Source organism: Balaenoptera borealis, assembly GCF_965194805.1.
Source record: "Balaenoptera borealis genome assembly, chromosome: 9".
NCBI lineage: Eukaryota > Metazoa > Chordata > Mammalia > Artiodactyla > Balaenopteridae > Balaenoptera > Balaenoptera borealis.
The window spans coordinates 10214038-10237160 of NC_138873.1; the positions used below are offsets into that span (position 1 = coordinate 10214038).

The following is a 23123-nucleotide window of genomic DNA, read 5'->3' on the forward strand; positions in this document are numbered from 1 at the left end:
AGGACTTTGGAGACGACCCAGAAAACTGCACCTCCAAAGGAAAGTAGGCTGCATCTCCTGTTTTGTGCAGTTGTCTCTGGGCAAGTGTGTTTCTAGATTCTCTACCATTAAAGAAGATCTATCTCCTGTGGGTACATTAAAGAAAATGTGTATAATTGTGGAATCTTACTCTCTTATAATCTTACTTGTTAAAACAAAGTAAGTGTAAAGGGAAGTGTTTAACTTGGTTCCTTTAGCACTCAGCGGTACAGAAGCTATGTTCTTATCTTGTCTATCAAGGTCCATGGTTTCTGAGAAAGAATACATTTTTAAAAATAAGATGCTAACTCACCAATGTATTTTTTTTCCTCTCTGCTTCTTTCATTACTTCCTTAAATAAGGGGGGGGCAGATATACAAACTGTAAAGGTATAAATGAAGTTAAATTACTTTTCAATACATGGGAATCAACATTGGGGAATTTTCTAGCAACGGTTTTCTTAGATTTATTTTGCACTATATATACTGTTGGTACATACCAAATGATGGTAAAACAAGGAAAAGGTTTTCATTATTGTACCAAATCATTAAAATATTCGTGTCGTTTGCCATGAAAACATCTGATCAAGTGTCATTAGGTAGGAGCTGACGTTTCTTCCTAGATTTTAACAAATAACAAAGCCCTTTTTGAAAAAAGTACTTGCTACCCAATTTTAGAGGAAATTTAACTCACGCATGGCAAAGCATCATGCGACAGTCATTTTTAAATAAGTTTTCCTTCTCAGGGGTTGTCCAACCAACAAAAGGCACGCAAGGGATGCACATGGTGCATGCAGCACAGGCTCAGGGGAAGTTTGAGGAATACGTTCATGAAAATCAATTCAGTTTTAGCAAATCGTGAAACTCATTTTTGCTATTTGAAGGAAATGGTCATTATATTAGCCAGATTGTTATGTATCCACTACTAGTTACCAAGACCACACTATACATAAGAGGGGGAAAAAAACCCCCAAACATATCAATATAGTGGTTCCCATACAGTGACACCAGGGGAACATCCTCAATTTTGCCTTGCAAATGTATGAAGTTAAAAGTTTGATTTAACTACATTTCCTGTCATCTCATCCTTCACATTTGGTTTTCTACATTTTAAAATTCCTTAAACATTTACCTGGAGGAAGGGGTTGGAAAGACACTGGAGGATGTGGAAGGGGGTTCTCTTTTTTAGTTCTTAGCAGTAAAGGTTAGAACTGTAGGACTTCCAAATAAGGTATCTCTTATCTTTTGATCCTTGCAAAATTAGCAGAATTCTCGCAGTAGGAATGATGTTTCGGGGACATGGTGAAGATTAAATAACAAAAATCTTCATTTTAGCTCTGGGTCTGGCCTGAGTGGGCTTTCAGTGTAGCATAGTTTCTTTTATCCTTTTTTCTTCACTTCCTTGACCGAGCCACACAAGGTAGGTACAACCCACGGCCAAGAAAAGGAGTTTGGGGAGAATTCCCCCTGCCTTGGCTTTAGTGCTCTCTCCATGAACGTCTGTAATGTCTTCCAGACAACCAGAGCCATATGAGGAGTTAACACAGAACAAACAATTGATAGAGAGGATGTGAGATGCAAGACTGATTTATAGGAGGCCGCAGTGGAAAGTTTAGAGAAACAAATACACACATCACACAACTACGAAAACATATTATAGCATCGTTATGAGGCAGGGGTTGCCCAAGTGTGGTCCTCAGATCACCAGCATCAGCGATACCTGGGAACTTGCCAGAAATGCAGACTGTGAGCGCGCCACACCTCACACCTACTGAATCAGAAACCTGGGGGTGTGGCCTAGCAATCTCGTGTGACAAGTTCTCCAGATGATTCTTGTGCACCGTAAAGTTTAAAAACCATGAACTATTCCATTATTAAGACATATTGTAGTATTTTGATAAGGGAATTAAAGTATTAATTATACATTAAATTATAATAAAAAAGTTAAATATGTAAAGGTATTAGAAATTAAAATTTCATTTTATTCTTACTAAACATTCATTTTAACACGAATGATATATAGATAAGGCTAATTCATCTTTTCACTGGTATTACTTTCTAAATAACACATTGCTGAGTTTTTAATATGTAAAATAACTGAAACTTTATACTTATAATTCTAATTAGAAACAAATCATCATCTTTACAACCCATACAGTAATAATTATAAACATTAGGGGTCAGAAGCCTTTAAGTATCAGCTACCAAGCCAGCAATTTCTGTCTTCGGGGCGGGTGTGAAAGAGGAAGGGGAGTGAAGGAAAGTGGCGTCTCCATGGGGTGGGGCAGATAAGCCTCGACCCACAGGCAGTGGGAAGCGACTTGGCAAAGCACTAAATAGTGCAGCAGGCTTATAAGGCCCGGTCTACACTAATCTGGATTAAAGTCACCACCTCCACCATCAACAAAAGTAGCTGTACTTCTAAAGGGGAGAGAGAAGACAGAAGCAAACAAAGGAAGGCCTAAGGCTTCTATCAAGGCAATAACATATCGGGGTCAACATGCAGAACTGAGTGAAAGGTCAAAGAGTTTGCAGATGTGGGACAACCTGATTGTTCAAGGGCTTCAGGAGTAGCTCACATTCTTTTCTCTGGCTCTGGCACTAACTTGTTTCTGAGAATGGGAAGGTCATACAGAACCTCTGCGGTCCTCATATTCTTTATTCATAAATTGAGGTGAACAGACTCTATCATCTTTCAGGTCAGCTCCAGTTCTAAGATCCTATAATTCTACGATACAAGGTCTTACTATGTGTTTAAAATTTTACTGTTAAATATCATGGGACAAGTAATTGATCAAACCAGCTAAACAGACACACATACTTACAATACTTTTTTACCTCATTAGGACCAATATCCAAATTGAATCATTAACAGTCATTTTTACACAGCTAGATCAAATATCAGACTATAGTCATGTATAAAGTATACTTCATGGTTCTATGTGGACATACATATTCTTTGGGTCTTGAACTGCACTTTGGTAAAACCACCCAATCTGCAAGAAAGCATCCTTCTTTTCAATATTTATTGTTACATGTAGGTTCTTATTGATTACTTTCATCTGATAAGGAAACATAATATCCTTTTAAAAATTATTTAGAAGGAGGTGCACAGGTAAGCAAATTCATATAAGCCTTATATACTCAAAACACAAAGGTATGTAAGATAAGAATTGAAGACCAACCTCTTTCCTGTGGCATTGGTGACTGGCTCAAGGCAGGATGAGAACTGGATTCTGACTGGCCCCCAGGTGGCTGAGGAGGCATCTGACTGCCTGTAAAACACAGGAGGGGAAGTGGGGATAGGGAACCCTCTGCATTAATGTTGCAATTGTGCAAAACCAAGACACAGTTAAATTTAATCTCCATGTTCACAAAAGTATGGCTTCACAAAGAAAAACATATAGCTCAAAGAGTGATATTTTTACACTTCTTTTGGTAAAACAATGAGGAAACAGGCATAAACATATTTATCGAATTACCTCCTGAAAAGTTCAGTTTCTTACTGTATGAGTTCCCAAATTCACAGACAAATCAATCTGTAGCTGAAATCTCCTGACACACACTTCGACAATGCATTTAACAAAATCCAAGACTGATGAATTAAACTCATCCTCCTGAGTTTAGACTAGTCTCTAAGTGGGAAGGCATGAATAGTGGCCAACAATTTTTCATTGGTAATATTTATTTAATATAGTAATATCAAGTGACTTCTAAAAAATCTTTATAATAAGTCAGAGATTTAACAAAAACTTAGAGGAAAAACTCAATTAAAAAACACACTACTATAAAATATAGTGTACATTATCACTAAAGAAGAAATATTATTCTGTATCTCTTTTGATCTTTATTGCTAATAAAGCAATATTTACCATCTATTTGATTTCCATTTATTTAATTTCTGCTGTTTGTCTTTCAAATTATAATGTAAGCTCCTAGAGCCAGGAATCATGTCTTTTACTCCTTTAATCCCTCCATTAGCATAACAAATATTTAATAAATCTTTGTTATTTAATGGTCCTTAATCTGAGAATATGAATTAAAGCAAAAGATATTTACTGTTGTATTAATTAAAGAGAGACAGTGAATCATGTGAAGGCTAGAGACAGGATTTTGAAATTTAAGAATCATCAGAGGCACTTGACAATCTCAACTCACTTTCTGCCTCAGAAGTTTAGATACATTTCTGAGACTAAAAGTATTATAGAATAAAAATGGCAGTTGAATTTAGCATAATCCTCAAAGCACTGTTTAACCATTCATTTACTCTTGGACATCTGTAGTAAATTAGTATTAGTACCAAATAAATAAATATAAAGTAAAAAACACCTACATTCTGGGTGACAACTTGAAGGGTAAACACTGCCATCAACACGGCTACAGATACACAAAGCATATGAGGACCATGCTATTTTTATCTTCTAACCTCCCCTTTTACTAAAATAAATTGGAAAGACAGACACATACACACACACACACACACACACACACACATATACATACATATCCATATATACCTGCATTTATATATCCCTACATAGCCCTCTGGTATGGTAGTCTGTGATCACGCTAGATCAGGTGAACTGCTTTGACACCATAGGACCCACTTCTTGCACAGTTCTGTATATTGCTAAGAGGAATCACAGTTATTGAGTAGAGAGGGAAATTAATGTACTGAAGATTACCACCAATTCACCTCGGCAAAGGTCGTGATACAGAGCCTGGTGTTTTCCACAAAAAAACAATCCCTTCTTGTGTTTTTACCTGATGGCGTCTCTATTAGGCCAGGCAGACTGAGTACAGACCAGGAAGAGAATGGTCTCTGAGGACCACCCCTCATTACTAACTCTAATAACAGCTGTATCTGTGACAGCCAGAGAGGCAGGAAGATGAATTTCTATCTAGATAATAGGTATGAAGAGTTGTTAAAATACAACTATAAAAAATTCTCAAACTGTTTTTGGGAGTTTAGTTTCTCACTTTTAGAAAAGAATGTAAAACGTATGAATGTATTTGAATGCTGCTGGGTACAACTGCCACTTTCATTCTCAGATAAAGTGAAAATTAAGAGCTGAGTTTATAGACACTGAAAAATGTGCTGTGAAACCAGTAGGAGTTAGAGCCACAACTAGTATGATAAAAGACCTAGACAAACAGCACAGAATTTGTTTAACCATTCATCATTTACTCTTAGACATCTGTAATAAATTAGTATTAGTACCAAATAATTAAATATAAAGTAAAAAACACTTACATTTTGGGTGAAAACAACTTCAAGGGTAAACACTGCCATCAGCTTGGCTACAGATACACAAAAGTTGCTGTGTGTCCACTCAGGGTCATGTGGTTCCTATGAAATACCCTAAGGCCCCCAAGCTCCAGTCCATTCAGAAACTTAAAAGCACTCTGCAGCCAAATACTGACTTTCTAAAATGTCACTGGGGAATCAGCTGCAGTAAGACAGTAAGCGCTTACATTATAATGATTGTTTCTGCCTGACAGACTGGATTCATAGACTCATGACAGTAAAAACAAACAGTAATTCTACGTTAATACAGGACACCACTACTTACACTATGCACGCCCCAGGCACTGCTCTTAAATACAATATTTCAAGTAAAAATAAAAAAGGCTGTAAGAACTCTCATGAATTCATAAAATACTTCCATATCCAAGCAGCACCACTGGTTGTCTGGTGCAATTCTAAGACAGATATCTCTAAAGCAGTGAGCTATCTACTCATTTACTAAATCCACCCTTTAAAGAAACAAACAAGAGCCTTTTCATGGTAAAGACAGACTTGCCCAAACTGTTTAAAATTCTCCATTTGCTTTCAACCCCTATCTTTCTATCAGTAGTTGCATAGTTACTAAGAAATAACTTCATCCCCCATTAGCACAGGTATAAGCACCCTCACAGCAGATGATGAATCAGAAAACACGTCTGAGAAACATAATATAGAAGATTCATTTCTGTCCACTGTCCATATAAAGAAGAAAATTTAGAGCCCTTTGAACCAACTGAATTGACTGAACACCTCCAAAACCATGGATTTTTATATGACACGTTTGATGTAAGTAAAACCTTTTGGTAATTATTTTAAAAGGGAACGTTGCCATATATAGTAAATAAACCAAATTCACAAGAAGGCTTTAACATTAAAACTGAGTTTTTAAAGAAAGCCCCGTTTCCCCCTTAGTCTGTGTCTATAATGATGTAAGCACAATGGGGGGGGGGGAACTGGAAAAAAAACTATCCTGTGAGATAGAATAAATTCCACCACTTCACACTGATGTATTCATTCTTCAGTGACTATGTACACAATATTGTCCTAAATTTTGGTGCAACAAACTAAGAAATGAAACATCAATAAGTCACCTGAATTTCTACTTTTGCTGACTTAAAATTGTAAGCACAAGTCTATATTATAACTTTTTACAAAAGAGCTCTATGTTTAATGAATTTTAGACTCAGAGAAAAGTTATAAAGCTATACAAGGAGCTGCCTTATATTCCTTAGTCCACCTCCCCTTGTGTTCATATCTTATAGAACCTTTATATAATTATCAAGAGGAACAAGATAGTACAAGATTACTAATTAAAGATATTTGAATTTCACCAATTTTTCCACTTAACGTCTTCTCTTTTTCCATTCTAGGGTCTCATATCGCATCTAGTTGTTATTTCTCCTTAGTCTCCTTCAGTCTAATCAGTCTTTCCTTATATTTTATGACCTTGATGCTTTTGAAGAATACTGATCAGTCATTTTGTAGAATGTTCTTCAATTTGGCTTAGTCTGTTATTGTGTCATGACTGAAACGAGGTAGTGCATTTTGGTACCACAAAAGTGTCATGCCCTTCCCAGTTCATTCTATCAAGGGGTTCATGACATTGATGTTTCATTTGTGGTAACCTTTACCTTGATTACTCGGCAAAGCTGTTGTCCACCAAGCTCCAATAAAAAGTTACTATTCTGCCCTTGGTAATTGATAAGTATCTTAGAAGATATTTGAGACTATGCAAATCCTGTGTCTCCTCAAACTTCCATCCACTAATTTTAGCATCCATTAGAGAATCTTGTCTGCAACATTTATTACAGTGGTGTTTTGCTAACGGTGATTCTTTATTTCCCTCTTTCCTTCCACATTTGTTAATGGGAATCTATTACAAGGAAGAACTATCTCTTCTTCTCTACTTGTTTATGTATTTATTAGACTGTTTGTATCCATACAGACTCAATGTGGCAGACACACTACAGAATGACTTCCAATGAGTCACACTCTTCTGTAATCTCCACCTCTTCACTGAGGGCAGAACCTGTGACTTGGCTTCTAGCCAAAGAATATAACAAAAGCGATGGGCTATCATTCCTAAAATTATTTTATATGGCAAAGTTAAAGGGATTTTACAGATGTAATTAAAGTCCCTAACCGGTTGACTTTGAACAAATCAAAAGGGAGATAGCGCTGTGTAGGCCTGATGTTAAAAGAGGACTTAGGCTTCTCTGAGCTGAAGGATGCTCCTGGTGGCCTTGAAGAAGTAAAGCTTCTACGACGTGAGCGGAGCCACAGGGCAAGGAGAGGCAGCCTCTGGAGCCTGAGGGCCTCACTTCTACAACCACTGGAAATGAATTCTTCTAACAATCTGAATGAGATCGGAAGCAGACTATTCGCTAGTTGAGCCTCCAGATGAAAACGAGACCATCCAACACTCTGACTACAGCCTTGTGACCCTGAGAAGAGGACCCAGTGAGGCTGGGACTGGACTCCTGGCTAGAGAAAATGGGAGATAATAAATGTGTGCTGTTTTAAGCTGCTAAATTTGTGACAATTTGTCATACAGAACAGAAAACTCACACACTTGTGGATTAAAATCCAACCTTGCCATTATTTTGTTGCTCAAATTGTTCCAAATCCTTATTTTTGTTTATTATTATTTATTTATTATTTATTTTTGCCTGTGTTAGGTCTTCGTTTCTGTGCGAGGGCTTTCTCTAGTTGCGGCAAGCGGGGGCCACTCTTCATCGCGATGCGCGGGCCTCTCACTATCGCGGCCTCTCTTGTTGCGGAGCACAGGCTCCAGACGCACAGGCTCAGTAGTTGTGGCTCACGGGCCTAGTTGCTCCGCGGCATGTGGGATCTTCCCAGACCAGGGCTCGAACCCGTGTTCCCTGCATTGGCAGGCGGATTCTCAACCACTGTGCCACCAGGGAAGCCCTCAAATCCTTATTTTTGGAACCACAAGATTTTCCAGGCTCATCTCTTTTTATTGGAGGATGGTGTTCAGAGACTAAGATCTGAGCATTGGGTCTGCTCATTATTCCTGGGGACTTATTGCTTCTAGGCCCTCTCAGTGAACAGAGGTAGGAAACATGTATGTACACTAATGCATACATATATACTCTGTATCTTAGTATTTATTTGTGTGTGTATGTAATCATGAGTTTATGCAAATACCTCTAACTCCAATCCAAAACTAGAGGGTACATTTTACCCTTCTCCCTGTCCTTATTTATAAGTTCTTTCTCCAACATTAAGAAAAGCAGTTCTCATTATCTAAATCAATTTACATATTGTTCAATTCTGTTATATACACAAAGTAATTTCAGAATTACTAGACTGTATCCTTATGAAAAACACCGAGTCATTTGTTAGGGCTCGTATATCATTTTGAGTTCCCTTCGCATACTGATTGGTTTTAACTGTTTTCAAATTTGGGGGGTATGTGAAATACTTCTATGGTTCTAAGAGTCAGAGCTACACAAAAAGACATATGCCCAGGAGTCACTCCCTCCTCATCCCTGTTACCTTCTTCCCATTTCTCCTTCTTCCTACCCCTTTTCCCATCTGCCCTCTATAAATAACCAATCCCTTTAGTTTTTGGTTTCTCCTTATCTTTCACATATTTTTTTTTGCATAAATGAGAAGATAGCTGTATATTCCCTTATTATCTTCTTCCTTATGTGAAAAGTTGCATATCCTAGGTTATCTTTCAAGCTTTGCTTTTTCACTTAACAGCATGTCCCGAGAGTACTTCCTATCAATTTATAGCATTTTCCTTATTTAAAAAATAGGTATATAGCTCTCCTTTCTGTGAGTGTTCCATAGTTTACTCAACCACTTTCCTATGTACAGGCATTTAGGTTGTTTCCAATCTTTTGCATATGCATTTCTGTACTGTTAGAGGCCTATCTTTAGGGTAAATTCCTTGTAGAGGGATCGTTGGGTCAAGAGGTTATGTATTTTCAAATTTCCCTCCATGACGCTTTAGTTGTTTTGCTATTTGTTGGTCTGTGAAATATTTCTATGGTTCGAAGAGTCAGTTATATAAAAAGACATATGTACCTATGTACAAAAAGACTTACATTCTCATCAGCAATGTTTGAAGGGCTTGTCTCTCCATAACTTCGCTAACAGAATATGCTGTCATTTAAAAAATGTTTGCCAGTCTTTATGTGAGAAATGGTATCTGAGATTTTTGCATCTGCATTTCTCTAATTCTGAGTTTGACCACTTTTTCATGTTTGAGGGCTATTTTTATATTTTGTGAATCTGTTGTTCCTGTCTTCCCCCCATGTTTCTACCTGGGTTTTTAGTCCTTTGTCCTGAAATTTTTAATAGTTCTTTATAAATCAGGGATGTTAGCCCTTTGTGGTATAAGTTGTGAATATTGTCTCCGAGTCTGTCAGCTGTCTTTTTTTTTTTTTTTTTTTTTTTTTTTTAAATATGCCAGAAGGCTTTTTTTTTTTTTTTTTAAGAAATTCACGTTCTTTATTTATTTATTTATTTATTTATTTATTTATTTATTTATGACTGTGTTGGGTCCTCGTTTCCGTGCGAGGGCTTTCCCTAGTTGTGGCAAGCGGGGACCACTCTTCATCGCGGTGCGCGGGCCTCTCACCATCGCGGCCTCTCTTGTTGCGGAGCACAGGCTCCAGACGCGCAGGCTCAGTAATTGTGGCTCACGGGCCCAGTTGCTCCGCGGCATGTGGGATCTTCCCAGACCAGGGCTCGAACCCGTGTCCCCTGCATTGGCAGGCAGACTCCCAACCACTGCGCCACCAGGGAAGCCCTGTCAGCTGTCTTTTGTTTATGGTATCTTTTATAATGGAATTTTTAAAAAGGGAATCAAACTCATCCTTTTTTTTTTTTTCCATTAATTTATTTATCTTTGGCTGCATTGGGTCTTCGTTGCTGCATGTGGGCTTTCTCTAGTTGCGGCGAGCAGGGGCTACTCTTCGTTGCGGGGCACGGGCTTCTCATCGCGGCGGCTTCTCTTGGTTGTGGAGCACGGGCTCTAGGCACGCGGGCTCAGCAGTTGTGGCTCACTGGCTTAGTTGCTCCGCGGCATGTGGGATCTTTCTTGACCATGTCCCCTGCATTGGCAGGCGGATTCTTAACCATTGCGCCACCAGGGAAGTGCCTCATCCATTTTTATTTTTATTGTCTTTGGGTTCTAAGTCATAGTGAGAAAGCTTTTCTCTGCACCAAAGTTAAAGAGGAACTCAGATTTTTTCACGTACACATGTGTTTTCATCTTAATCTACTGGGAATTTTTTTGTTTGTGTGGTAAGAGATATGGATCTAATTTTATCTTTTGTGATGAGAACCTTTTAAAGTCTACTCTTACAGCATGTTTTAATGTCTAGTGAGGTTTGTCCTCCCCCAACTCCCATCCCTGCTTTTCCTTTTTCAATGTTTTTTTAGCATGTTTGTTTTTTCTATCTGAAGTTTAGTATCAACCTATCCAACTATATAAAATAACTTGTTGATATGTTTACTGGGATTACACCAATATTCTAAATTAACATAAGGAGAACTGATGGCTGTTGGGTTCATCGTATTCAAGAACAGGAGACGGCTTTCATTTGTTCAGGTCTTCTTTAGTTTCTTTCAGGTACACAGAAGTTTTGCAGCACATTTTATGTTACATTTATTCCTGTGCATTTCACCTTCTTTGTTGCTATTACAAATAGGATTTTTTTTTTCCTACCAGTAGGTCTTCTGTTTATTGCTTGTGTATAGGCTACTGCTTTTTGTATGTTCACTTTATATCCTGCTACTGCACTGAATTCTTTAATAGTTTGAGTTAATTTATCATTGATTCTCTGGGGTTTTCTAGGTTTACTATTGTATCATCTATATAGAGGACAGTTTTACTTCTTCTGTGCTCATTCTTATGCCTTTGAGTTCTCTTATCTAACTGCACTGGCTAATGTCTCTAGAACACTGTTGAATAGCTGTGGAGACAGTGGTCATCGTGCCTTGTTTCTATCTTAGTGGAAATGTCTCTAATGATCCCCCTCACCATATAAGATATTGACTTTAAAACTAAGGCATGTGCATTTTACCATGTTGAGAAAGTGTCCTTCAATTGCTATTTCCTTGAGTGTTTTTTATCATGACTGGGTACTGAATTTTATTAAAGGAAATAATATTTTTCTTTATATTTGTTTATATGGCATATCATATTAATGGAGTTGTTAATATTGAACCAACCTTGCATTCCTGGAATAAATCTCATTTAGTCATGGGGCATTATTTTCCTAATGTACTACTGTATTTTCTTTGCTAATATTTTCCTTAGAATTTTAACACTAGGATAGGTTTTGAGGGGAGTTTTTCTAATTAAAAATAGCTTTTAAGAACTGAATCAAGATAATCATCAATTAAACAATTTTATGAACAAAACATTACGATTTTAGTATGTAACAAATAGGGAGAACAGGCTAATATGTATACTTTTGGTAAATTAGCACACATCTAGTAATGTGTAACTTACAGTGGATGGACTGAGACATGAATATATTACAGCTTCATATACTTCATAGACCAAGATGGTGGGGCGGTCAGTACTCACAAGTGCTAAGTTCTGCTTCTTACAGGCAACACAGTCTTGACAATCCCCATAGTTCTTATTTTACTTCTCTGTATTGTTTGTCTCATCTCACCAGAATGTAAATTCCACGAGTATGGAGAATTCTATTTTTTCCCTACTATATTCCCTGAACCAGACGTATAGTAAGCATTCAATAAATATTTGTTGAATAAATAAATGTGTGGTGGATTACTCCAGAAACCAAGTGCAGACTAACAGTTAATTAGATCTTTATAAAGCTATCAGTAATCATGTAGTTTTATCTTATTATTCTAGATCAGGAATAGGCAAACTTCTTCCTGTAGATTGCCAGATAGTATAAATTCTAGGTTTTGCATGCCATATGTTCTCTGTCTCAACTATGCAGAGGAGCATAAATAAATCTTTACATACAAAAACAGGTGGCGAGCTGGATTTGGCCCAAAGGTGGTAGTTGCTGACCCCTATTCTAAACAATAATATCATTAAAAAAACGTTCAGGAACACCTGCTCAAAAAGTCAGTAAATATCGAATGGTATTTATTAGCAACAGCAATGACTTAAAAAGCTGGTACACTCTCCATACTTAGTAAAGAGGCCTCCATAAATAAATGTCAGTAACAGAATTTGATTTACGTCCTCTTCAAATTAGATCTAGTATAGGATGCACTGGATTCCCCAGCACTTAATGCAAATGCAGGTCTAAGACTTAAACGGCAAGTGCATTTAGCAGATATATTTTTAGAGAAGTGGTTCCTTGTAGTTTTATTCTTCCAACTTTTTTTGGCCAGACCAAAACAAATAAACAAATCAGAACTATTGATCAGATGTAATCATGTTTAAGTTATACTCCACCACTGTTGTGTTGGGGTAGCAGAGAATAAACATGAGATGAGTAGGATTTCTACATTAATCATTTACTTAGACTAAAATTTCCCTTGGTTAATTCCTTTCTAAATTACTACAGCATACAACTATAGAAACTCAATAAGAACAAACACACTAACTCTGAACTACAACAGCCTCTAGCAAACAAATCATTCACCCTTTTAAAAGTAACATTGTGCTATCTCTAAATAATACTAACAGACAAAGAAATACCCAGAAATCCCATTTTTCAAAAGTTGTACTGGCCAGAGAAAAAGCATTTCTTCCCTTCACACTGTTGTAGCTAAAAAAAAAAAAAAAAAAAAAAAATCAACCAACCTAAGATGGATTTAGTTATCCAAGATGGAATAGTGATAAAACTAATCAACATGGCAAATCTGGAGTTTTAATGACAGACACTAGTTGATCTCAAATTTACTCCCAGGAATCCATTCTCTCCCTCCAATTTTACTACATTAGCTGACATTGGGCAAAAGTGGATAAAGACAGAGCAACATCTGGAATGCATATTTATTTGTCTTAACAAGTTCTTATATAAATTGGGGATGGTTTTACGTGAATGTAAAAAATGACATTAAAAAACCACTCTGTACTTCCCATATACAAGGCAATGTCCTAAATGATATTCCTCCATTAGTAGTTCAAAAGGATTGGCTTCTTAAAATTAACATGAAACGACACATTGAATCATAGAAACCTGAAGGATTTTGTTGGCCGATCCTCCTCAGTAAGGGTCTTTAGGGTATGTGGGGATCATGAGGTGTTCAGTGACAAAGTCTTGGATCCTATTCATAAATTTCTTGAAATTAACAAGGGTGAGACAGGCTTGTTAGAAAATGTAGGGCAGCTGTGGCCATTGTCGAATATTGAGAAGAAACGAGGACTGTTTCCAGTCACTTGGTGAATAATTCTACTATGACTAAGTTCTCTCCCTGGAATGCTGCTACAGAAATCAATATATATTACATAGTTTTTAGCAATTAGCAACTGAATTATTCTTCTGCTCTTCAAGAATTCTTGGTGGTGTCACTAACTTTAGTGAGGAGTTTAAAAATAAAAAACAACACATTGTAGAAACTACCGCTACCAATCACCAATGCATCACAGCCCTGACCAACTTTCATTTTGTACTTCCCTCTATTACTCAGTTCTGCGCATCCCAAACTAAGACACTGGGTTGCTTTTTTCTAATATATCCTCATACTTTCTTCATGTTATGGAAGTCAGCTCTCTCTCAAGCAGAACATGAGACTCTCTCCCACAGTCTGACTTTACAGATTTTCTGTATGATATATTTCTTTTCTAATTCTTAATTATTTTTATTTTCGGCTGCATTGGGTCTTCGTTGCTGTGAGCGGGCTTTCTCTAGTTGCGGCAAGCGGGGGCTACTCTTCGTTGTGGTGCATGGGCTTCTCATTGCGGTGGCTTCTCCTGTTGCAGAGCACAGGCTCTAGGCATGTGGGCTTCAGTAGTTGTGGCACACGGGCTCAGTAGTTGTGGTGCACGGGCTCAGTAGTTGTGGCACACGGGCTTAGTCGCTCCGGGGCATGTGGGATCTTCCCGGACCAGGGCTTGAACCCGTGTCCCCTGCGTTGGCAGGCAGATTCTTAACCACTGCGCCACCAGGGAAGCCCTGGATGATATATTTCTTATATTCTGCCAGTCCCTGGTAAGAACACTGTAACTTCTTTCCATAGTAGAAGCTATTCCTTTCATTTCTAAAACACAAAGTACTGGTTAGGATCTTTTCTTCTGCCATGGTAAAAGACAAACATGATTTTGTTAGGAGATGGCAATGGTGGATGGCACGGTGGGCTCCATATCTATGGAAATCACCGCACATCTTATCTAAGATAGTATCCAAACCAGAGTGTGATTAGATAGTGCAGCTCTGCAATGCAAGCAGCAAGGATTTCATTGGTCATCTCTTTAGTAAACTTAAATACCTGCATGATGCCTAAGAGCAATGGTGTGAGTGAAAAATGAGTTTTCAATAATCCATAAATTCATCGAATGTCCTAGTCTTAGGCATTTATTTAGATGTTAGAAAATCCACAAATTATTTTGAGTATAGCATCGCTCTGTCAGTGTCTTCTATTTCATTTGCTTCAATAAAGGGAAAAAAAATCTTTCTTACTCAGATTCACAAAGCCAGCTGACTGCCATCAACTCCAGTGTGCTCCAAAGCAGACATTAAAAATATGGAATCTGCTCAGGGTGCAGCTTAGTGCTTACAGGGAAGAGTTTACTGAAGGGCTTGACTATGGCCTCACAGCACTTACTATTGTTTGGTGTGTTTTAAATAGGATCTCGCTCTTATCCGGAGGTGCTGTATCAGGGTACGGAAGGTGGGAAGGCAGCTGTGAACAGGCTGTCAACACAATTCTTTACTGTGAACCAACTCAGTCTCAAATTAGGGCAGTATAAACCAGAAAGTAACGTTTTCACCTACCTGTACCCTCCAAATGGAAACACAGAACCACAGCAACCTGGTCCCCCAACTTTAAAGAGTAGGCATGAACCTTGGATGACAAACCTTTCTATGTCTCATGGCTCAAAAGTTCATTCAAAATAGGGTTAGATTTTCATCAGTCCTTACCCAAGATACTGCAAACTGTTGATGTGTCACTGGGTCCTAAAAATATAAATTAGTACTGCAAAGGCATACTCAACTTGTATACTTCTAAGGCATTAGGGTAATGAGGAAATTCCCAAGATACCCCGAACATGACAGAACCCTTACAAGAGCCACGTATCTTCACTCTAAGCAAACAAACACCAGCTGGATTAAGTTTCCAACTATTTCCCCCACTGTAGTCTGAGGGTTGAGTCTTCCTGTTAACCTTACTGCTGAAGTCCAACTTAGAGTAGCTGCAAAGGCCTATCACTTGACAGGTGAAAAACAAAGCAAATATGATGCATTCTACGTAAGAATTACGCCTTCGCAGGGCTGTACTACAAACTCTTTGGGGTTTTTGTTTGTTTGCTTGTTTTTATTTTGTAAACTTGTTATAATACATTATTATCTCACCTAGTCAACTGGATTCAAACCAGAATTTTTCCAATTGCCCTCTGTTATTAAGTACTAAAGTTACCTGATGTCTTTCACATGGAAGCCAGTCGGATAGCCTCATTACCTGACACTCATTAAAGTCCTTTTGGGTAGACACTTTTCTACAGAGAACTTGAGGCAAGAAACTAACTCTCTCACAAGGTGCATGACAAGTCAAGTCAGGGAATACAAGGCAAAAGAGACTTCTAAACTTTACTCTTTGGATCTCTAAAATCTTTGATTCAAGATAAATCAGAGCCCTAAAACACTTACCTACAGGAGGAGATTTGCAGCATTAAAATATACCATTCTTAGTTTGGACTGTTCCTAAGAGACCTAGAAGGGGTGGGAGAGGTGTGGTGCCTGATTTTACTGAGTTGTGACTCTCAGTCCTGTCCTACAGCTTGCGAGGGCCCGAGCAATGTGGCTTAATCTGGCTGCCCCCCGTTGCCAGTGCTGTTAAGTTCAGACCTTCTTTACTCCCCTACCAACTCTGGCGAAGTGAAATAAACAACCATTCCTTTGTGAGAAAAGAAAAAAAGCCACTAAATAAAAGACAAAACCTTAGAGAAAGTTTATCCACTTCAGTTAACTTTCAGTGTGAAGACATGTATAGGAAATAGGTAATATGACCAAAGATGTGATTTGGTTGAAATCAGGAGCCACTTCCATCTTTGGGAAACTTGAGGATCTCAGGAGGTATCTCTTATGAACAACAGAAATGCACGAAAATATATAAACTCCCATACTGAAAATCTGCTCAGTGTCTGTGTTCAGCATCCTCATAAATATACATCCTCTTCAACAGCTTTAAAGCTAAGGTATACAATCCAAAAGTCTTTGGGTACAGAAAAATCTTTGAGGAAAGAGAAGTAGATTTGTGTTCGGATATAACATAGCTGGCCTGTCCTCCACCAGGAAGTCTAGATCCATAGCACTCTGTCATCTATAAGAAATAGGTAGGTTCTGAACTTTACTCATGCAGAACACCAGACATAAAATGCAGCATAGCTACCAGCCAAATCTGTTCTAATCCTTGCTTTGACGTAAGGTGAGAGGCAGGGGAGGGGAAACCATAGAGCAGGCAGTTTCTATTTCATGAGAACAAATTAATAAAAACAGAACTTAATTTCCCCCTACTCTTACCCATTCTTATGCCTCCTCAATATTTTTCGTCTTTCTGAGACTCCTTTTCTGTTTGAGAAGCTTAATATTTGGCTGCCTTCTGAAGAAATGGGTATAGTGACAGATGAAAGACTTGTATTCATCCTATAATTCAGAATAAGGGAAAAAATCGACTGCTGTGCATTTAAGGTTCTAACAACCTTGCAATTTTGTATAGTCGTTTCCCCCACCCGTTCTTTTGAAGAAATCTGCTTTTATTTCGTTAATAACTAACCACAGTTGCAGCAGCATGGATCCGATTAGCAGTTCTTACGGTACAAAGGGGAGAGGGAAAAAAAATGCTGTGAACAGGGTTGCCAATTTGTCCACCTGGGCCCCCAGGAGAAAGATTAGATGAGGCGCCTGCCTGCTCCCTTTTTTCCACTTGATCGCTGCTCTATACTGCCTGATAGAGACAGGCCTTTTTAAAGCCAAGGCACTTTCTTTCCTTTAATAACAGTTTCACTCACCTCCATCCCCTCTTGTCACAAATTTCTCATCCTGGGTCCCAACAAGTCAGGACGACTCTCAAGTGTAAACATAAGTAGCTGTGGAAAGTACCACATGCCGACGCTCACCCACACGGAGCTGCTGTGCAGCTACTATAGAGACCCACAGAGGAGCGTCCTTATGCCCTGCAGGGAGGGGGCCCCCGCTCGCATTACTGCCTGAACCATCTCCCCCCCTCACCCCCCTCTGTGGAAGAACTGTCTTCCATGAAACCGGTCCCTGGTGCCACAAAGGCTGGGACCAGTTCTAAGAGGCACAGCCAACACTTTACACTACTTTATTATTTTAATTTAAAGGTACTAGCGGTAGCCAAGTGGGGAAGGCAGCAATGATGTGCTCAGGGTTACGCCTCTTAGGAACAAAGGATGGCCAGGGCTACCGGCAAAGCAACACTCTAGGGGTGACTGCAAAGGGGCCTCGTGGGCAAGCCCAGGTCACGCAGAGCCTGATACAGGGGCCATTCTGAGAGAGCAGGATGTCGACTGTGGCAACACAGAGACAAAGGAAGACGTTCTGGATCATATCCTCATGTATTTTTAAAATTTATTAATTTACTTATTTTTGGCTGCGATGGGTCTTCGTTGCTGTGCACAGGCTTTCTCCAGTTGCGGTGAGCGGGGGCTACTCTTCGTTGTGGTGCGCGGGTTTCTCTTGCTGTGGAGCACGGGCTCTAGGCACGCGGGCTTCAGTAGTTGTGGCGCAAGGGGTTAGTTGCTCCACGGCATGTGGGACCTTCCCGGACCAGGGCTCGAACCCGTGTTCACTGCATTGGCAGGCGGATTCTTAACCACTGCGCCACCAGGGAAGCCCTCCTCATGTATTTTTTAATCTCTCTTTTATTTCAGATTTTAAGTAAATGTTCAGATATGCTTTTGAAATGTATCTTTTTCACGAACAGACTTTTTTTAATCTTCTTCTACTTGTCACTTTCAAATACCTGGAGCCTATTATTCATGTGTTGCTGAAGGCCAAATTCTAGTCACTAGCTAATATTTCAACCTCCATGTTTATCCAGCCAACGCTGATAATGGCTACTTGGGAAACGGGAATATTATCGGGGTAATGACAAAACTCTCCCCGTAGCCAATCTGTTTCTAATTGGCCATTTTCTTTGAAGATACGGTTCGTTATTAATAATAGATATTTATTAAAAACAATGAGATAATGAAAAAAACTGGATATCAGACAATCCCAGAATTTTGCCACAATACTTATGTGACACAATTTCTCTGTATGATGGACTAGAATCAGGCAGGGTCTACGTATGTAGAGGTCTGGTTTAAACTGACAAATCTTGGGACCACTAATTCACGTTCTGTTTTTGAGGGGAAAGAAAGTAGAATAATCTTATCATAGTGGAATCTCTTTCCAGAGGGGGGGAAATGGAATGATCCCATAAACTGTGAAACACAGATGCAGAAACATGGTTCCCAGCCTATACAAGGAAAGGTTATATAAGTTATAAATTTTAGTACTTTCTTTTCTTGAATTCCTGTTTCTTCCAAGACAACTATGAGCTCTTTAATTTGGCCAACATTTTTGGAGTGCCTCTTACTTGTCAGGCACTGTTCTTGGCACGGAGGATAATAAGGAAGCAATGATCACTGCCCTCAAGAGGCTCCGGGGCTATTTGGAGGACCCTAGACAGTAGGACGGACAGTAGGACTCTCTTTGGCATGGAGGGATAGGTATGACTTTGCAAAGGGAAAGACAATGAAGTTGGGTCTTGAAGGATAAGTAGGAGTTTGCCAGCTGGTAAGGGGCAGGATGGATATTCCAGGCAAAAGGAATTCAACTCTAGGAACAAAGATCTGACACAAAATCACTCTTAGTAGAATTGAAACAGGGAATGCTAAACTAGTTCCCTGTGTCCACTTCTAGTAAAAAGCAATGACGCAACATAAAAGAAGTATGCACTAGGGTTCAGCTCTCTAAAAATACATGTTTTTGCCTTTTTTTCAAGTAGAATTTAAATGACATGATTCTTGGATTTTGTGTGAAACAGAATTAGGGGAACAATTGTGAAAATAAGGGATTCTATTACTAACTGAATTAGGCCTGAGAATATAACAATTATTTTATCACAATAATTTTTTTCCCATGACATTACAATTTCAACTGAATCAGACCCTAGTAATAGGAAAAAAAAAAAAAAAAAAAAAGCAATACGCAGCCCTCAAAAAATGAGCCATTTATCCCTATGCTTTTCTATGACCAATACATACATGACCATAACTGGGAACACTAGCTTCCTTTTAAAACATGCCTTCGGAACACTTCAAGGGAAGTGTTAGGCTGTAATGGACACAGCTGGTCTCTTCCATATTCCAGAAACTCTTTCTTTGCATTGCTTCTAGAGCACCACACTCTCCTTATTTTCCAATTCCGCCACTGGCTGTTCCTTTTCCTCTTCATGGTCTCTACATTTTGGAGTGCCCTAGGATTCAGTCCTCAGAATTCTTCTCTCAGTATTTCTCAACCTTGGCTACACGTAATAATCACCTGGAGAGCTTTAAAAAAAAGTACATGGAGTATTCCAGTTAGAATAATTAAGTTGGCATCTCTGGGGTCTGGCCTAATACCAGCCTCTCCCAGGATGTCCTGTATAGCCAGAGTTGAGAACCACTGACCTTTACTCATTCCCCGGGTCAGCAGTTCCCAAACCGCAACCTCAGCTTCAGTTAGGAACTTGTTGGAAACGCAAATTCTCCAGCTCCACCCCAAACCTACTGACTCAGAAACTTGGTGTGGGGTCCGGTCATCTGTGCTTTCACAAGCCCTCCAGGTGACTGTGATGTAGGCCAGGTGTCCTAGGTGATCTCATCTAGAACTCTAATGACTCATAAACTGTTTTCTCCAGCCTAGATCTCTACCCTGAATCCAGAGTCTTCGTATAACCAGCTGCTTATTCAAAATCTCCCTTCGGATGCCTAACAGGCATGTCAAATGTAACATCTTCAAAATCAAACTCTAGATTCCCCCTTCAAACACTTGTTCCTTCCTTTGTCTTCCACCGTACAGAACCACCCTTTACCAATCTCTTGGGCCAAAAACCTTCTGCCCCCGCTACTGCTACCCACACATCCAGCCATGACCAAGCTTCCCCTAGGCTACTGCAGTGGCCTCCTAACCACTCTCGCTGCTTCTACCCGTCCCCTCTACAGGTCACTCAGCAGCCACAATGATCCTTTAACAGCCTGCAATGGATCACGCCATCCTCTGCCTTCTCTACCATCACACTTAAATTCCTAAATTCCAATCATAACCTACAAAGCCCTATATAAGCTGGTCCTGGGTCGCTCTCTAATCTAACTGCCTACCTCTCTGTGTCCCCTGCCCAGCACACCAAACACATTACTGATTCAGGGCCTTTGTACTTGCTCTTTGCTCTGCCTGGAAACCTCACTCCCAGATATTCACATGGCTTGCTTTTCACCTTCGTTCACTGAGCCTCTTGTTCAAATATTAATTTCTTTTTTTTTTAAACTTATTTTATTTATTTATTTTGGCTGCGTTGGATCTTCGTTGCTGCCCACGGGCTTTCTACAGTTGCGGGAGCAGGGGCTACTCTTCATTGCGGTGCGCGGGCTTCTCATTGCGGTGGCTTCTCTTGTTGTGGAGCACAGGCTCTAGGCACAAGGGCTTCAGTAGTTGTGGCATGTGGGCTCAGTAGTTGTGGCTCACGGGCTCTAGAGCGCAGGCTCAGTAGTTGTGGCGCACGGGCTTAGTTGCTCTGTGGCATGTGGGATCTTCCCGGATCAGGGCTTGAACCCATGTCCCCTGCATTGGCAGACGGATTCTTAACCACTGCGCCACCAGGGAAGCCCTCGAATATTAACTTCGTAGAGATACATTCCCTAATTATTGTCATCTAAAGAAGCAATCTGATTTTCCCCCCAATAGTAAGCTATATATTGGATTGGCCAAAAAGTGCCTTCGGTTTTTAAGTAAAAATAAAGGACACATTTTTCATTTTCACCAAGAACTTTATTGAACAAAGTATTCACTGTTTCGTTCCACTACCTTCTGCCATTTTTCAGGCAACATCATAATTCCATCTTCCCCAAACTTTTTATCTCTTTGAGCAAAGAACTCTTCCAGGTGCCTTTTACAGTCTTCCAGGGAATGGAAATTTTTTCTATTAAGAGAATTTTGTAAAGACCGAAATAAATGGAAATCTGTAGGTACAATGTCTGGTGAATATGGCGGAGGAATCAGAACTTCCCAGCCAAGCTGTTAAGAGTTTTTGTCTGGTCATCAGAGAAACATGTGGTCTGGCATTATCCTGATGGAAGATTATGCGTTTTCTGTTGACTAATTCTGGATGCTTTTCATCAAGTGCTGCTTTCAGTTGGTCTAACCGGGAGCAGTACTTGTTGGAATTAATCGTTTGGTTTTCCGGAAGGAGCTCATAATAGAGGACTCCCTTCCAATCCCACCATATACACAACATCAACTTCTTTGGATGAAGACCAGCCCTTGGTGTGGTTGGTGGTGGTTCATTTCGCTTGCCCCGTGATCTCTTCTGTTCCACACTGTTGTACAGTATCCACTTTTCATCGCCTGTCACAATTTGTTTTAAAAACAGAACGTTTTCATCACGATATCCTTTGCTCTTTGTAAGACACTGTGCCAGAGAGAATTATGTCCCAACCTCCAACAAAAAATCCCATGCCTAAATCCCCAGGATGATTGTGAATACAGTACCTTACATGACAAAGGGAACTTTGCAGTTCCTAAATTAGGTTAACAATCAACAGATCTTAAAATAGGCAGATTATCCTGAATTTCTGCATAGACAAAGTGTAGTCACATGAGCCCTTAAAAGCTGAAGAGCAAGGCAGAGGGAAAATCAGAGAAATTTGAAGAGCGAGAATGATTTAATGTTGCTGGCCAGAAGATGGTTGGGGCCATGTGTCAAGGACACAGGGACCTCAGTCCTACAACCACAAGAAACTGAATTCTGACAACCTTAGTGAACTTAGAAGCAGATTCTTCCCCAGAGCTTCTGGAAAGCTACACAGCCCTGTCAACACTTTGATGTTGTAAGACCCTCAGCGAAGAATCCAACCACACAGTGCCAGACTTAAAACCTGCAGATCTGTGAGATAATAAATGGGTGCTGTTGCAAGTCAAAAAAAAAAAACAAAAAACAAAAACGGAACGTTTTCATTACGTTTAAGTAGAGAATCGCATGCAGAAATACAGTCAAGAGGTTTTTTTGCTTAACTTACCCTTAACCCAAACATCAAAGCAATGAACGTAACCAAGCTAGTGCAAACGATTTTCAACGCTTCATTTGTATACTTTGAGTATGTCGGCTATCTCCTGCATGGTATAGCGTTGATTGTTCTCAATTAATGTCTCAATTTGATCGCTATCAACTTCAACTGGTCTACCTAACTGTGGAGCATCGTCCAGGGAGAAATCTCCAGCACGAAACTTTGCAAACCACTTCTGACATGTTTGATCAGTCACAGCACCTTCTCCCTACACTGCACAAATCTTTTTTTGCATTTCAGTTGCATTTTTACCTTTCTTGATATAATAAAGCATAATATGCCAAAAATGTTGCTTTTTTCTTCCATCTTCAATATTAAAATGGCTACACAAAAATTCACCAATTTTGATAAGTCT

At 39.4% G+C, this 23123-nt stretch overlaps 1 protein-coding gene across 7 annotated transcripts in view; it reads right to left on the bottom strand.

Annotated features, from left to right (window-relative positions):
• ARID1B (AT-rich interaction domain 1B) overlaps positions 1-23123 on the bottom strand; it is a 406097-nt gene that overhangs the window by 89928 nt on the left and 293046 nt on the right. For all 7 annotated transcript variants that reach the window (XM_082404508.1, XM_082404506.1, XM_082404503.1 and 4 more), the window contains one exon: positions 3203-3292. In XM_082404508.1, the coding sequence (XP_082260634.1) occupies positions 3203-3292 (90 nt within the window). The remainder of the gene's footprint in view (positions 1-3202; positions 3293-23123) is intronic.